Consider the following 15,770-nt stretch of genomic DNA (forward strand, 5'->3'; position numbering starts at 1 on the left):
GCCTGATGTTTAATGAGATAACACTTCGCTGTCAGCCAACACTTTGGGATTATATGTTTTAACCTCAATGTTAACCCCATTGACACGGAGGGCAGCTGCATCAAGCCGAAGGCAGAGTGCTGATGGAAAGCTCTAAAAAGAAAAGACAACATAATTAGGACGTCCAACCAGAGACGCTGTGGGCGTTCAGCAGGCAGAGCAGCAGATTTGACTTTGGTAGCTCAGGTTAAATTAAACAGAGAAAATAAAATGAACAGAATCCACACAATATAATAGTATTTAAGGCTGCATTCAATAAGTCAAAAGGTCTGTATCATATGTGTTGCTCTCTGGAGGGAAACGGCAATGTTTTATTTAATTGTGACTTATTCTATATATACCCTAATGAGGACTAGAACCAACACACATACACACACCTGGTGTTCCATTAGTGATGCTGCATGAACTGCATTTTGTGCAGAGTAGATAGAGGAACAAATGACTACATGTGCGCTGGCTCATGTAGTCATTATTGTCATTATTATTCCACATGCTGGTCGTCTGTAATTACACACTCCGGCACATCGCGTTCCCTCTACAATCTTTCCATGCTGGTTTGAAGATAATGTAATCACAAAATGAACCAAACTGCACAGCTTTTGAATTGCAGGCAGAGAGGAGAAGAACGTCTTTGAAGCTGTACGGTTAATATTGATGAGGTGAGATATTTTAGAAGATTAGCACAAGGGGTTTCACTTCTTTCTTTTATTTTGCATCAGCAAGGTCAACAGCCTAAAATGCATTTCACACTTAGCTTACATTTTCCAGCTGCTTGATCAGTGGATACAGTAGAGAGAGCAGGGCAGACTTCTCTAATTACAGACATTACATACCATTCTTTGAGTGAGCATAAATAAAAAGGTTCTCCAAATGGCTGTGTGAAACAAAGATGTGTGACTACACATTTCTATAGGGATGTTGCTTTCTATGATGGGAAAAGACAAATGTCACTGTTTAATGGTGTATGTGTTCGAGCTCAGTCTAAGCACTAAACTTAATCAGACAATTCACTTCTGTTGTCATGCAAAAGCTAATACATTTAAAGGTTTGAGTAAACTTTCGGAGCAAAAGGAATGTAAATCTTGAGTCCACCGCTCACAACATTGTTATAAAATCTTCGTCAAGTTTGTTGTTGCTGCAGCACTATGCGTTGTACTTCTTGAGCAAGTCACTCTGCCAGTGCCTCTTGCGATCCGGGAACTGTCTGGGCAAGCGGATCTTCTTGAAGTCATCGATGCATCTCTTCAGATCGTCCTCCAGCATCTTCCTCTCGTCCTCCTCTTCATCCATCGCCGGCGGGGGGCCACCGTTCTCCCTGATGGAGAGCCGTGGCAGGGTCTTTAGGTTAAGGTTGACGGGATGGGGGGGGCTCTCAGCTGGAGGCAGTGTTGAGGGACGGGAGGTAGAAAAAGGTTTGGATGAGAGCAGAGGTGAAGACAGGAAGGGAGGTGGCAGAGGTGAAAGGTCGGGGCTGTCTAGAGGAGGAGGAGGAGGAGGAAGAGGAGGGGTCAGAGGAGGGGCTGGGCCCGGGGGCTGAGGGTTTCGTAAGTCCAGAGTTAGGATGCCCCTTTTTTCTGGAAGGCTTGTGGTCCAGGCAGTGCTGCTGGGCTCCGCTGTGGCAGATTGGGTGGGATCAGGTTTAGAGGTCGCCGCTTCGGAGAGAGCTGAGGGGTCAAAGGTCGTCTTCTTGGAACTAACTGATGAACCACCTGCAGCAGGAAGAGAGAATAACAGATTAATTTGTATGAATTTTTCATTTTCAAGTAACAATAACACGTCTTTTTGAAAAAAAAGAAATTTCTTGAAGAGATCTACATGAGAATATCCAACCCAGTCTCACGGCATTTCGTGTCACAACATTTAATCTATTGATTCGTGTTCACCAACACGATTTTCCCCTTTTTTTCGTGTCACACAGAACGATTTTAAAAGCAATGTATTTCTATTGGTAGTATGTTTCGTGCCTGCACCACGTCTTTTTGTCCGGTCGGTCTTGGAAGACCGGAAGCTGTGGGGTTCATAAAAACATGTTCTTACTCCATATCAAGCCACGATTACTGTTTTTATTTTAAATCGTATAATGTCTGACTTTTTTTTGCCGTCCTTGAGGAAAATAAATGGGGCTCAGAGCCTCAGAATACTGAAATCTGTATTTTTTAAATCTTTTTTTCCTTCTAATTTGTTATTCTTTTCTAAATAACACACTGTTATTTGCTCAACAATAACACACAATTATCCTGGTTTTTATTTATTTGTTTAATTTAATTTAATCGTTTATTTGAAGAGGGACAGTGCACATTGATGAACATTTAAAACAAATAATGCTTTAAAAACGTAAACATGCCGGATTTTAGCTTTGAGCTAGTTTCCATCCGTAGTCCCTCACATACAACATTTAAGAACATGACATTTATATACATAGCAAAATAAATACATGATATGCAGAAAGAGCATGAGCAGCATACAAGCCACAAGGCAGTACAATGTAGCAGCTACGACATGTAAAGTACAAGAGAAGATAAAAGTGCTACATCAAGTGCAAGAGGAGATGCCCCTGTATTAAAGTGCATTTAGCGGTGATTGCACGTTTGTTTGTTTCTTAACCATTCTTTTAGTTGTCTTTTAAAACTATTGAGAGTGGGACAATCCTGTAACTCAGTTGGGAGGCTATTCCACAATGAGCTGCCTTTAATGGAGAGGACATTTTGACTGAAAGTGGTCCGTCTGTGGTGGACCTCACAGTCTCCTCTGGTTTCTGACCTAGTGCAGCGTCCAGTGTGCTTTTTGTGGATGAATTCCCCTAAGGGAGGGGGGGGGGGGGCAGTCCATGTAAACATTTATAAAAAAAACACATACTTTTAAAAGACTTAAAATTGTCCAAACTCAAGAAATTGTGTTTTTCAAGGATGGTACAGTGGTGGTATGAATTAGGCTTTCTGTCAAACACCTTGATAGCTCTCTTGTACAGCTGTTCTATGGGTTTCAGGTTTGTGGCACAAGCAAACGACCAGTTTGTGAAACAGTATTCAATGTGGGATAGAATCATACAGTGGAGGTATGACTTTGCAGCATTGTTAAGAAAGGTCTAATTTGTTTAAAATGTTGCAAGTTGAATTTAATGGTATTGGATACTTTCTTAATATGTTTCTTAAAAGTCAAGTTTGAGTCCAATATGACTCCAAGATGCTTAAAGTGGGGGACTAGTTCTAATTCTGCTCCGTTTAAAAACATATTGGATCCTTCCATTTTGACTGGTCGTTTACTGAACATCATGCATACTGTTTTTTTTACATTTAACTGTAAGCAAATGTTGTTCAGCCAGTGTTGAACCTTGTCCAAAGCATTAGAGAGACAAGATGAGATCATTTCAGTGGTTTTGCCATGTACAAAGATGACCGCATCATCGGCATACATTTGCACATTCAACTCAGGACATACATTAGGCTAGTCATTAATGTACAGAGAAAACAGTAATGGTCCAAGAATGGAACCTTGTGGAACCCCAACAGGGTGGCCTTATCCCCAGATTTAAAGATCGGTGTCACCGTGGCCACCTTCCAGGATGATGGAACCTCCCTTGTGCTGATAGATTGATTCACTAGCATGGTAATTAGTATTATTAGACCGTCAATATGTGTCTTTATGAAGTTGGTGTCTAAATCATCTGCATCCCTAGCCTTAGAACCTCTTAACCCTGAGATTATATTTTTTACCTCCACCTCTGTGATTTCCTCCAGGTCAAAAACGGGGTGTGTACCACAATCGGGCTAGGTGAGACCTCAGATGGCGGGAAGAGCTTTGTAATATCCAGAGCACTATTTATGAAATACTCATTGAGAGAGTTGGCCAATACAGCAGGGTCTTTTATCAGGGCATCATTGATTTTTAATTCCAGAACATTATTTTCCTGTTTTGTATGTTTACCTAATAGTTTATTTATTTGTTTGTTTACCTAATAGATTTGCCAAACTTTTTTACCGTTACCTTTCGCACCTTCAATTATATTGATGAAGAAGTTCGCTTTGGCCTGTCTTATTGTTTGTGTTACCTTGTTACGAGCATGAGTGAATTTCTGTCTGTCAGTGGATAGTCCGGATTTCAAGCTCTGCTTTAATAGTTGGTCTCTAGATTTCATGAGATTCCTGCATTGTAGATTCAGCCAGGGAAGATGATGTTCCTTCCTATCCCTAAGGCACCCTCTCCTTGAGAAGGAAGACATTGTATCATTAATTTTAGATATTAGCAGATCACTGTTTTCACCAATATCTTCAGAGGACAGAGTGTCCCCCCAATCAATCATTTTCACTGCATCCATAACACGTTGTTGCAGATTTTTGGGGATGAAGCGAGAACCCAAGGCAAGGGTTTTAGGTGTGGCCATGAACCTTTTTTTTGTGAGTTTCCTGTTAAAAAGAATGAAATTATGGTCAGAAAGACCAGTCAGGAAGTTGTAGGTTTTAACTATTCTGTCAGCTTTGTTAGTAAATAATAAATCTGTCATAGTCTTGGAGGTTTTAGTTATTCTAGTCGGTTGATCCATTAGTTGTATTAAGTTGTATTTATCCGTGATCCGTTGTAAGTTCTTTCTATTTTGTTTGTCATTCCAGTTTATGTTAAAGTCTCCTAAAATGATTAGCTCTTTGTTGGAGTCACAGGAATTCAGCAAGAGTTTTACCTGATCATAGAAATCCACCTTAGCGGTGGGTTGTCGATATAGGCAAATCATGGTGAGGGACATTTCCTCAGAAAGTGTGATTTCCACACCAACACAATCAAACTCAACATTAGCTGGAAGAACAATCTCCCTACAAATAATGGTATTCCTCACATAAAGCAACACACCCCCTCCTTTTCCCTTCAGTGTGTCCTTCCTAAACACATTATATCCTGACATAGATACAATAGTGGATGGTGAAGACTGTTTTAGACAAGATTCTGATATTCCCAAACAGTCAATATTGGACTCAAGGAGGAGATGTTCTAACTGTTCATGTTTATTGCAAATGCTGCGGAAATTTAAATGTCCACTGAATAGTCCCTTTGGCTTGCACCGAGGATCCCACACTATTTTGGCTTGATTCACTGTTTGAAACATTTTTGTGTAACAGTGTTGATAGTGGAGCAGACAGAGCTAGCTGTTGGTTTGTGGTTCTCTGTTGCTAGGCTGCTAGCAATCGGCGCGGACCCACAGTTCTCCGGCAGAGCTAGCTGTTCAGCTAGCTTGCCTCGTCTGAAGCCAGCCGGCACATCCCTTTCAAGATTTCTAAGGTTTATTGACATATTATACACAGCTACGGTGTAGTTATGCAATGATGAAAAACTTGGGTCGCAGGTTCCTCAACAGTGCATTACAAGACATCTATCAATATGTGTGTATAACTCCACCATTAAACTGTCATATTCTGCACATTTCTTATACTATCTACATACATAAGAGTATAATTCATATGTATAATATCAGTTAAAATAAGTGCTTCAACATATAGTTAACATTGCAGGAAAGCAATATATTAGACGTTAAGTACTTTGTCAGGCTTAATATTTATCTGTAGATACCCCAAAGCTTTTTTCTTATTTAAAAGAAGACCTTAACCTAAAGTATTCTTTAATGTTTAAATAAAGGTTAATTCGTTTTTCTGTTTTGCACATCCTCCTGTTAATATCTTTGTACATCCGACACCAAACTGTTTTATTGTAGAGATCACTTACAGTATCTTCTTGATATTTCATATTCTATATTTCTATCATTGACCTTCTACTTTCCCCCTATTTTGTATGTACTCTTAATATTTTTTTCATCAAATATAACATATTCAACAAAATAATTCAATAACGTGCTTTAACCACTAGGCGGTGCGGGTTAAAACACTTTGAAGTTTAAAGTGTTAACACAACAAATTATACTTTGTATTATTAGTGTAGGACACTTATGTATGTATAACATCTGAAGATGTGTAGTTTTATTCATGTTTTCACATCATTTTACAGGATATTGCTATATTATTTGACATGTTTTACTTCTACACATTAATATCTGATTTGTAAAACATCACAGACAGAAAGGTATATCCGTCATTTAATGGTAAGCTATTGCAATTCTGATTCCATAGATGTGTCTCCCAGCAGCCAAAACCCCTGACTATTCTCTCAACTCAGTATTTACATTCTTTAATTCAAAGAAAATCAATAATATCTTTAAAAACTCCAAGTCCCTGTCAATCAGTTGTGCACTGCTACCTATCTACCAATTGGATCAAATATAACAGTCAGCCGAATTAGTATTGATACTGCAAGGAGACGTATTGTGTGAAGAGAAATTGAAGATGTTATTTAATTGCTGATATATTTATGATCCACGTCACGTATTCAGTTTCGGTGGCAGTTCTTCCAGTTTGTCTAGAAGTCTTCTCATCAGGGCTCTATAAATAAATAACTACGGCAGATGTGTAATATTTAATGCAGCCGAACCGTGTATTACAATGCCGCTATGTGATGACTTCCATAGAGAAAAGTGAGCACACTCGGAATAAAGTATTACTTTTAAAAAAAATGTTTTCAGATTTCACATCGCATAAACACCATATCCCAACGTGCATTGCGGCTAAAACATCCAATCACCGAGCTTCAACCATAGCTGAGGATCTTGGATAATCAGTTCAGTGGGGGTGTATCGCCTACGTCTGTTTCCGGCAAAAAAGCCCGATGTTATAGAATTAACCAAATAAATAAAAACAAGGATAATTGTGTGTTATTGTTGAGTAAATAACAGTGTGTTATTTAGAAAAGAATAACAAATTAGAAGGAAAAAAAGATTTAAAAAAATACTAGCTTAGCATAAAACTGGAAGGAGTAGGAAACAGGAAGCCTGGTTGTGTGTTAACAATTAAACTATTTCCTCACTGAACAGCCGGTCACAGTAACTGCCTGCAGTGTTGTTGTCACTGTGACGACAATCAATAGACACTGCACAGTTGCTAAAAATGGTGCTAGCATGTTACTCTGCTCAAAAAGAAATGTTTTCTTGGTTATATAATATATAGTTTAGTTTGTAAGCTTTAAAGTTGCTGGTAATTATTACTACAGTCAGATCTGTTTTCCTCCTTCCCTATATTGGTGCAAAGCTAAGTGAAGGGTACATTGAATATTCATATACTCAGGTAGCTGGTCTGTTTGAACTACGGTCTTAACCAACAATGGAACTTCGCTCAGAAATTCACTTTTTTTGGTTTGCCTTATCAAAGTGTGTCAGTGTTGTGCGCCTGGCACAGAAACAAGCACTTCAGCTTTGAGCTTTCAGTTTTCGCCTCCTAGAGAACAAAAGTAAACACATGCTGGCACAAGAGCGTGTAGGAGCATTATGCAAACACAAATAAGCGGAGTTCAGCAGGAGAGGAAAGGGAATGAGAGATAAAGAGAGTGAAGGATGTTTTGATTTAATTTCAGAATTTCCTTTTACCTTTGCCTGTGTTTACATTATCGTAGCGGGAGACTGTGGCAGAAGGGATGGCGTAAAACCTCCTTACTGAAGCTTGACAAGCCATTTTTCACGGTATGTTGATTTTTCATCTCATCTCTGTGAGGACAGAGCAGGTTTCTGTGGTGCGACTTCTCAGAATAGTTGGAGTGGCACATGCACATTCTGCACCTCTTGGTATTTGAAAACCCATCAACCATTTCAAATTGCTTCCTCTCTTTACAAACGCCCTTTTTTTCTCTCTCTCTCTTTCATTGACTTTCACTGATTAGATGAGGAAATCACAGCAAACATAGCCCATGTCCAGACTAAAGCAGATACATCACAGAAAAATGTATCTTATATGCGCGAAAATAGCCTTCTATTTCTCTACTCATTCAAAATTGCATCTTTCGTGTTGATTGGCAAAACATCCAAAATCTGAATGTAAGGTGTGCTGGTTATGTGGTTATGCTTTTCTTGTCATGTCATTGATTTAAAAAAATGTAGGCTTCTTTCATTTCTTCAAGCAAGTAAACATTTAAAAAAACCTCTGGAGGAAATACTGCAAAGCTTCAGTTCTGCAAAAGCCAAAAAGAAGAGATCAGAGCCTTTTCTTGTTGTTTTGGTATTTCAAAGTGGATGCTAAACTTTCAGAATACAACCAGAAAATGCCCTGTGGAAAGAAAAAAAACCTAAACGTTTTTTAATTTACCCACTTGAGTTTGGACATAGTCTTACACCAAGTTACTGTAATGACAATCCTACATGTACACTGCTCATGCACTGCATCGTCTTACAGTCACACATGCTCACTGTCACTGTGAAGCGGCCACATGCAGTACATTTATGCAAATACATAAGAACTGCTAATCTCTCCCCCAGCCTCACATACATGCTCATGCAGAGATATGCTGGCACAATATGCCACCCACAACCCAAACATCCGCACACAAATGTACAGACATACAAAGACGCAAAAGGCCCTGCGCACTCTCCTTTAACAAGGCTCATCGTCACGGTAACTCGCCTTATATAACAGGAAAAGCTGCTTGTGTCAAACGGAGGCGGCACAGCATATTCTCCTACTGCCTTAGCTGCTTGAATACCTGAATACTAGAGTGTGTGTGTGTGTGTGTGTGTGTGTGTGTGTGTGTGTGTGTGTGTGTGTGTGTGTGTGTGTGTGTGTGTGTGTGTGTGTGTGTGTGTGTGTGTGTGTGTGTGTGTTTGTGCATGCATGCATTAGCCCATGTGTGCATACTGTGGATGTAGGTGAGGGGGTTTACATGTTTGTTTGTTTGTTTGTTTGTTTGTTTGTTTGTGTGTGTGCGGGCAGATGTGTGTGTTTGTGTTTGTGTGTTATATTCAAGGCATGTACTGGCATTTGAAAAGAAGGACAAATAAAGACGAGTGAAAGAAAGAAGATGTGGGGGAAGGAGGGGTCTGCAGGAACATGTTCACCACTGTGTGTTTGTGTTCGGTGCATTCAATGTCTCTCATAATGAATACATGTGTTTGAGGGCCGCCCGGACGTGGGAGTACGGGGGCTTAGCACTGTTGAAGGAATAATCCACTGGGGGATGGGCTCCATGCTTTCCTCCAACACTAAGCCTTATGGAGGAGAACAGCGAAAGAGAGCACTCAACCCCTTTCCCCGGGCCACTTCTCCAGGGATATATGCAAAAAGCCAAAGCACTTTCTCACACATCCCTCTCTGCCGCTCTGCCTCTCTCTCCCAGTCTCTCCCATCTGTTCAGTGTGACACATCCCTGCGTTGCCATCATTACTGCTAATAGCAACTCTAATGTGTCACTGTTGCCAGGGTTTAGCACCTCTCCGTCACAAATTGTCTCCTCTACGGTGTATAATGTTGTTAGTTCACCCCACCTGAATCTTAATGCTTTACACCAAGCACACTGTATGTTTGTAGTGTGACTAAAGGAAATCATGACAAGATTTGGAATAGACACCACATTAAAGGTGGAAGATAGAATAATCATCAAAACCTGATGTAAACAAGCAGCAGTTCATTCATATTTAAGTCAAACTGGAATAAAAAAAAATGTTTGCTGATATATCTTGGTGTTTGCTTTATCTTGTGTCCTTTTCTGGGAAAATTGCCACTACCAAATAAGATATAACTCTTAGATATGTGCGGTGATTGTGTCCCATGTCCTAATATGGTGCAAAATGACAATGTTTGTACCCGTAATTAGATTGTATCTGTGTGAAAGAACACTAAAACCGTTTGTGTGGTCGGACACTTCCAATGTTACTCTGTTTAAATCATGTGGGAGGACAACCATGATATGTCACCCATGTGCATCACTTTTTAGTGTAATTCTAAATGTTGTGATGCTCAGGGCTGTGTTCAAAATTGCATATTAATGTAATTTACTAATGTAAAGTATGCCATTATCAACAGACTTTTCACACTTAAAGGTGGGGTAGGTAAGTTTGAGAAGCCGGCTCGAGATACACTTTTTGTTATATTCCATGGAATGCTCTTAACATCCCGATAGCAATGAATATCTTAAGTGCTTTGACAAAAAATCCATAAAAAAATGTCATCTGTGGAAGCCGTAGTACTGTAAAAAGCCGGCCCGGCTAAAATAACTGGATGGCCTACCTGCCTGTCAGCCTTCCATCTGTGCACAAACTTATCTCGTGCCCTCATTGGTCATGTGCGTGTTCGTGTGTGTTGGAGGAGGGGCTCTGTTAGGAAGTGGCAGATTTTTTCCGGCTGTGTATTTTCAAATTCTAGCGCACTCGAGCCGGTTTCTCAAACTTACCTACCCTACCTTTAAGTATACTCAAGAAAAACAGCCAGCATCATCCAGCCATCAGCTCCCCCCTATGTCTCCTAAAACGCAACAGCAAATAAAACACAGGCTTTATTTGGATAAACTGATCACACATTGGAGCGTACTTCTCACATCCACAAAATACACATATGCAGTGCATGGGAACGCACCATGAACTCAATTTGACATCATATTTAATATACAAAGTATGTCAGTAGGTCTTTCTGAACACAGCCTTTTACTCAGCTCAGGTCATATGAACTTCCTGTAGTTAATGTCGGTCGCCCGGTGAGTGCGACCATAGAGCTAGCTGTTTACAGTCGTTGTGCTGAATATTAAATGCACAAGCAAGAGAGTTGTATCAATGTTCTCCCAGAAAACTCTCAGAAAGAAAGCAAATGTATGTATTTCCTGAGATATTGAAGTCTTTATTTTACAAATGATGGGCCCTTTCAAAGGATCAGTGTTTTTACATAAATAGTGTAAGGTAAAATAAATCAGTTTGACAATCTATAGTAATGTAGGATAAACCTGTTAAAGAAACAGTTGTATCTACTTCTTTTCTAGGAGCAGGTCATTCAGCATGGGTACTTTTTAAAATTCACTGTGGCCACTCACAGGTGTTGTGACCTGGGGATGGGGAGACTGGCAAACAAGAGGACATCCTCATCTCCATGGTAACACCACAATGATGTGCAGGAGCCGGAGCAACACAAATGCATAGTAATTTCTCTCTGGCTTAGAGGACCCTTTTATCCTGAGTGTGAAGTGTTACATATGGCTCTCTCCTGCTGCTCTAAAGGGAGATCATGCTACATAGTTGTGGCAATTACTGCATGTTTTATTCTCTAATGACCTCACATACAGCTAAGAGATCCAACATCTGCTGTGTGAAATGATCAGTAAGGAGCCTAATGATAGGGTCGGCCTCACCACCTACTGTCTTCTCATTCATTGTCTTTTCTCTCTGATTGCCATCAGAGAAAACGCTGGCGTAATCAGACATGGCAACACTGTATTCTTCTGCAGGCACGGTCGTCCATAACAACATCACCGGAGTACTCGCAAGTCTCTAAGCAATTATAAATCTGTCAATCTACATAATGTAGAGGAAATGAGTGACATAAACAGCCGGAGACCGGGGAGATGCTGTCGAGTAAGAAAATCCAAAGAAGGAGGTTTGAGGATAGAAAATGGGAAAGAGAAGTAAGAAACTAAGTAATTAATAAATAACCAGCTGAAAAGGTTTTTTTTCATTCTTTGGGGTGTTGAAAAGTCTTTGATGTGCAGACTAGCACAAATTGCATACGTTCAATCCAAGTGTCCTGCTGATTCGCCGGTTCCACGTGCCTCCTCTTTATCTTCCCCTGCTTTAAACACCCTGAGCTGCTGCCTGCCTAAGCACCCTAAAGCCGAAAGTCCCTCCTGGCACCCCTCAGCCCCTGCAGAGCTGCAGCCCCCCTGACACATGCCTCTCCTCTCCTGCCGGGTTTCAGCCAGGGTCCGTCCCTCTACAGGACTGCAGGACCAAGGACAGCCTGCCTGTCCAGATTACTGATCATTAGAGAGGCAGATTAGGGCCCAAGTGTCCAGATGGCTGAGGTGAATCCCGTCCAAGCAACAGCGCTGACAGACACATTTACAACTCACTGCTTAGAACAAGACTCGTCTGATCAGCAGACACACTTACTGCTCACCGCTCTTTCAAGCTGTTAACACCACAGAAGATAGAGTGTACCGGTTACAATGTTACTATCATTTATAACTAATCTATAAAAAACGTATCATTCCGAAATTATGGATACAAAGTTTAACATGCAAAAAAATATTGTTTTCCTACTAATAGTGATTGATGGCATGCAATAAAAATGTGTCATATTGAAGTAATTTGCCTTCATGAGACATTCATTTGCAAAGAGAACAAGTTTTGTATCAGTTCGAAACAGATTAAGAGACAATTTGTCCCTGGGCACAAATACATAAAAGCAACGAGTTATAAGGTTCAATATTTTAATACAAAAAAACATAAAGTAAACCCATCAATGTACCAACGCTAATTGCCAAATCGTAGGGAATGTATCCCTCATCAAATAAAAACAGAGATAAAAACAGCTTTAAAATATATTAAAAACCATTATAAAGAGGAGGGGGTGAAATAACAACCCTTCAAACAACAAGCAGAAAAACACCAGGTTTAAAAATCCTGGATTGTAAATAATAAATAATTTACAATTTGGCTCACAAAGAACCAAAATCTATTATAAATGTGTGATTTTTCAACCTTAAAACATTTGATCTAACCGTTTACATCCTTTAAAATGTCCGTTGCAGCTGAGTCTAGCAACAGGAAGTCCAACTGTTTGTTCGGTTATTGCACCACTTCCACCTCGCTTCCCCAAATCTGGTATTTGTACCCTATTTGAACTGCTCCTCTTCCTCACATTTCTAACAGTCGCTGTGGTTCTGTCTATGAAGAACTTTGCCTCTTGGATTCTCCTTTGTGTTGCTTTTATTTTGCATCCTACCACTTGCTTGAGAGATATAGTCACAGTTCAAAAGCTGCAGTGCTTTGCACCATAGTGACCTAATCTGCTCCGTCTCAGCTGCTAGATCGTGTCCCTTGTTAACTCCCTCCTCCGCCTGTCTCCCCCCTTGGGTATGGCATCTACCTGACCTTGCATGATAGAGTTTGCGGGCCAATATGTTTTGTTTTTCTCTGCAGCAGAGGTGTGTGAGAAGGAGGAGGAGGAGGAGGAGGAGGAGGAGTGTACCCATGCTGGAGGATAGAGCAGTGCAGTGACGGTACACATCTGACTCCGTGCCTTGCTCACTATAAATAACCCATCACACAATGAGAGAAAGATGCCCCGAGCCAGTGCTACTGTACTGTGAGCATGTGGGCTTACATGGCAGCGTAGGCGAGCCGCGGTGTCGTCAAGGATAAACAAAAACACAACAGGGCTCTAAGCTCACGTACTTGTACATGTGCAAATTAACACAAAGCTTGCAAAGCTCTTCACGTACCATGCACACACACAAGTATGTAACATCTTAATGGAGAAAGCGGTGGTAGGCCTCAGGCTGCGGCTCTCTCTCTCCGGTCGCCCATTACATGCTCCTATTGGCCCGGCGACTCCCAGGTAATTAGCAGCAATGGTGCTTTTCTATACAAGCGTGGACTTCTCCTGTTTATTGCTGTCAGGAGAGCGCTAGGGAAGCAAATGGCTTGTTTGTTTGCTAATGCCTTCTCAACTGATCACAAAGAAGAGTGAAAAGCAGGCAGCCAATTAGATCCAAAAACCTCACAGCTCCGAGTCATTAGTCATCATCTTGCAGCATTTCCGCTGAGTGGGGTATAAAAATATAGACATTTGAGACCCTGAATATATGTTCATATGTGATTTTCTGCAACGAAACGAAACACAATTTACAGCTGTCCCACTCAGTGTACATTGTCTTTCTTTTTTTTTACACTTCACCCCATCTAAAATGTGTTCTTGCATTACCCCTGGGGGAGGAGGATTACACCCATTACAACACAGAACAGCAATTATGATGTTGTCGTCTTCATCAACAGCATACATCTGTCATTTCTTTGTTAATACACTAAAATTACCTCTGGGTGTGTGACACAGATTTACTGGGGAAGGAGGAGTGTGTGTGTGTGTGTGTGTGTGTGTGTGTGTGTGTGTGTGTGTGCGTGCGTGCGTGCGTGCGTGCTTGCGTGCGTGCGTGCGTGCGTGCGTGCGTGCGTGTGTGGACAACTGCCTGCTCAGCAAATGTGTGACACAGGGAGTGCACCTAGTTCATTGCCCCCACGTGGCCCCCATACCGACCCAACACAGACGCCAAAACACTCATCCAGCCTGTCCGCCAAAACATCCACGTAAGCACAAACACCAGGACAAAAAAAGAAAACAGAGCCAAATCATGCTGGCACACAGATCTAAAAGTGATCAAGGCATCAAGGCTGAGAAGACACAAACTATAGCGCAGATCCACAGACGGTTGCAGCTGAATGAGCAGAAACAGCAGCATGATAGCACACGCTCAGATGTTGAGAAAATGACTCATCGTGGTGCTGTTGTCACCTCTGTCACTTGTTTTGTATTCATAAAAGAAGATGCAGTCTGGGAAGCAGGGCTGTTAATAGTCACAGCTCGTGTTTCCTGTAAATATGTGAAAGAAAATCGTGTTTCTTTCATGTAATCGTACTATGAATCAATATTAATCCCGACCGTACTGAGTGATTCTGTGGATCTGTCCGGTGTAACTGAATCTCCCTGTGAGTGTTGACAGAGAGGACAGGCGGCAGAGGAACCCATTACAGCACGGCCCAGTGAGGGCTTTGTTTGTCAGGGACGGTCTCGCACCTCTTCCAATAACAGGACATTTCATGCTGCTCAGGAACAGAGATAAGATGGGAACACCAAATCCTTCCCCGGTTAAATACTCTCAGATTCTCATCTAGCTCCTTCCAGGTTATCTGTCTTACTGTCTCTCTGCTTCCTTGCCCCATTTTTCCAATCCCTTTATTCCTAACGTACATCCGTTCCTTCTCCTCTCTCTTATTTTCTTTCTCCGAATAGGGGAAGTGATGACCCAGCTGGCAACAAGACAAGTGGATCATTCTAAGAGAGGAAAGCGGATCGGGCCAAGGCTGCAGTGACAATGGCACCACAGGAATACAGCATGGGTCAAATCACTTCCTCGAGGTACAGAGAACAGTCTTGTTCTCTCAGGGCAAATTGTCTTTTTGCCTTGTATGGCAAGAAGAGTTAAATAATGAATTGTGCTCGCTCACTTAGAAATGGTATTAAAGTCAAACTGTGTGGTAGGAACACAAGGGTATAAATAAAACTAAATACATGATTTCATTAAGTTGATGTGTGGTGAGCAAATCATGCAATTTGCTAAATCGATTTTTTTCCAAAAGACAGAATATTTAATGTTAAAATATCTTTATTGTGTAACGCTGCATAGAACAGGCATACTACTATAGTGACACAACTATAACTTGCTTTTTGTTTGGTGGACTTCACTTTTGAGTGACAAGTTTCACAACCGAGCTCTAAAACAAGAAGAAATCAAAAAACGAGCAGCATTTCATCTCAGCTCGGCTTGTGGGCGCTGCTGCTGCTCAATGTCGGAGTGTCAACACTTCTCACACATTTACTGTTGAATGTCGAGTCTCAAGGCTACTCATGGAGGTAAAGAATGACACTGATGCCTGAAATTTCACACATGAAGCATGTCTCTCCGTGCTTGTGCTAATGACTGACCTTGGTGCTCTCGTGTGTGTGCTGCAGGACAGAGACTAAAGGGAAGGTTTCTGTTAGTTGAAGACACACTGCAGGCACACGTATCGACTCTCAGGACTCATCATGCATTCCCGACCGCAACAAAAAAGACATCATTCCGGGAAGGCTGCAACATACATTTTTCAATAGTTTTTGTGAAGCTCATCAGCTATG

At 41.1% G+C, this 15,770-nt stretch overlaps 1 protein-coding gene across 1 annotated transcript; it reads right to left on the bottom strand.

Moving 5' to 3' along the window:
• Window positions 1-738: 738 nt before the first annotated feature.
• On the bottom strand, window positions 739-7,677 carry LOC117475148 (vegetative cell wall protein gp1-like). Its single transcript, XM_034121290.1, has 2 exons — window positions 7,496-7,677; window positions 739-1,748 (listed from the first exon to the last, which is right to left on the bottom strand). The coding sequence occupies exons 1-2, from the start codon at window positions 7,578-7,580 to the stop codon at window positions 1,183-1,185; spliced, it is 651 nt and encodes a 216-aa protein (XP_033977181.1). The 5' UTR covers window positions 7,581-7,677; the 3' UTR covers window positions 739-1,182.
• Window positions 7,678-15,770: the final 8,093 nt, after the last annotated feature.

The sequence above is a fragment of the Trematomus bernacchii genome, unplaced genomic scaffold (assembly GCF_902827165.1).
Source record: "Trematomus bernacchii unplaced genomic scaffold, fTreBer1.1, whole genome shotgun sequence".
Taxonomy (NCBI): domain Eukaryota; kingdom Metazoa; phylum Chordata; class Actinopteri; order Perciformes; family Nototheniidae; genus Trematomus; species Trematomus bernacchii.

Coding starts and splice junctions, on each gene's coding strand:
- LOC117475148 (XM_034121290.1), bottom strand. CDS start 7,580: ATGGCTTGTCAAGCTTCAGTAAGGAGGTTTTACGCCATCCCTTCTGCC. Junction 1,749..7,495: donor TAATGTAAACACAGGCAAAG/GTAAAAGGAAAT, acceptor TTCCTGCTGCAG/GTGGTTCATCAGTTAGTTCC.